Below are 1499 nucleotides of genomic sequence, written 5' to 3'. Positions count from 1 at the left end.
ATATATATATATATTATATATATATATATATATATATTATATATATATATGAAACAAAAAGTTTTCTTCCTTTGAAGTTTTGCTGGATAGTATATTATTTTCTGAGTTCATAGGAAATATAATCAGAAACCAAACAAAATGCTGAACACTGAGTACAATGAACGCTAAAACAACAGAGAAAGCAAGTTCAGGCTCTGTTGATACTTTAAATATTTCTTTACTCATCAATTCAGTGTATTTGTAAGTAGAGGTTATAAAAGTAATTCAATATTAAGCCTTAATTCCCTCCGTCTTTTATCTTCTTGTTTTTCTGAATTGGCAGAATATCACAATTTCTTTTGAGATTACTGGTGCTAATAAAATATATTAAACTAGAAGGAATTCATTAGGGAATATAAGCTCCTACATTAAAAAATGAATAATGACCTAAAGGACCATGATACCTTGTATCATGGAGACTGTAATGAGGCTATAAGGGTGAGAATCCATATTTAGAGTGAATAAGAATCAGATGAAACCAAACTGATTAGTCATTGTTTCAAAACAGAATTTTTTGAGTCCTAAGGTGGAATATGGGCAAGGAGGCAGTCTGTTTCCAATGGTGGCTGTGCAGAGGAATAAAAAAAGTGGAAGAACTTTGGCAGAAGGTTTGGCTTTGAGTTATGTCAGCGCTGAGTGAGTGGCACTTAGTTTGTAGTACATGTTGAGCATAAAGTACTGATAGACAGCATCGTGCAAGAAGAAAAGATCTCTGCTTCATGCAAAACGTAATAAAATATAAAATACCCACGCATGTTTAAATACACATTTGAAATACAGCATGATTCCAAAATGAGCAGAATATAATGTGGACAGTGAGGCTAATAAAAATGTTTAACAAGACTTACTTTCAGTTAACCTTACAGGGTGAGTGTGAACTTTATTATCTTCAGTTTCAACTTCTAGGAAGAAAGTTGTGTTGAAATGGCGTTTCAAAACTTTATCAATTGTCAGTGTAACTCTGTGCACACCGTCTACAACCTGGAATAGAATAAAACAGGGGTTAGAGAGTGTATGATGTGCTTTGTGTGTTTTGCGCGGGTTTAATGAAATTATTATTTATTCATAGACAGAATTTTCATGAAAATAAGCTATTTTCAGAAATAATCTTAAGCTGATAAAAAATCAAAGCAAATTGTAAATTTTCTTTTAGAATATTTATTTGTTTGTAACTAAAATTTTTAAACAAAATGGAAAACAAAGTGCATTTATCTCAGTCTCTTTAAATGTGTGTGCATGTACACACACACATAGACACATGCATACACATTCACACACAGAATATTATTTTTTAAGTTTTTGTTTTGATCTGTTGATGAGAAAAAAGACAAAGAATATATACAATATATAGTTCTGGTGATGATTTATTTGAGATTAATTTGCTTCAATACACACACACACACACACACACACACACACACACACACACACACACACACACACACACACACACACACACA

The 1499-nt window shown here is 31.6% G+C and overlaps 1 protein-coding gene across 2 annotated transcripts in view; it reads right to left on the bottom strand.

Moving 5' to 3' along the window:
* LOC106872046 (uncharacterized) overlaps positions 1 to 1499 on the bottom strand; it is a 193285-nt gene that overhangs the window by 5954 nt on the left and 185832 nt on the right. For both annotated transcript variants that reach the window (XM_052974290.1, XM_052974291.1), the window contains exon 6: positions 888 to 1020. In XM_052974290.1, coding sequence (XP_052830250.1) covers positions 888 to 1020 — 133 coding nt within the window. The remainder of the gene's footprint in view (positions 1 to 887; positions 1021 to 1499) is intronic.

This window comes from Octopus bimaculoides, chromosome 18 (assembly GCF_001194135.2).
Source record: "Octopus bimaculoides isolate UCB-OBI-ISO-001 chromosome 18, ASM119413v2, whole genome shotgun sequence".
Classification (NCBI taxonomy): Eukaryota; Metazoa; Mollusca; class Cephalopoda; order Octopoda; family Octopodidae; genus Octopus; species Octopus bimaculoides.
Note: the sequence above shows the minus strand (reverse complement) of the source record. Positions and strands in the feature narration are given on the sequence as shown.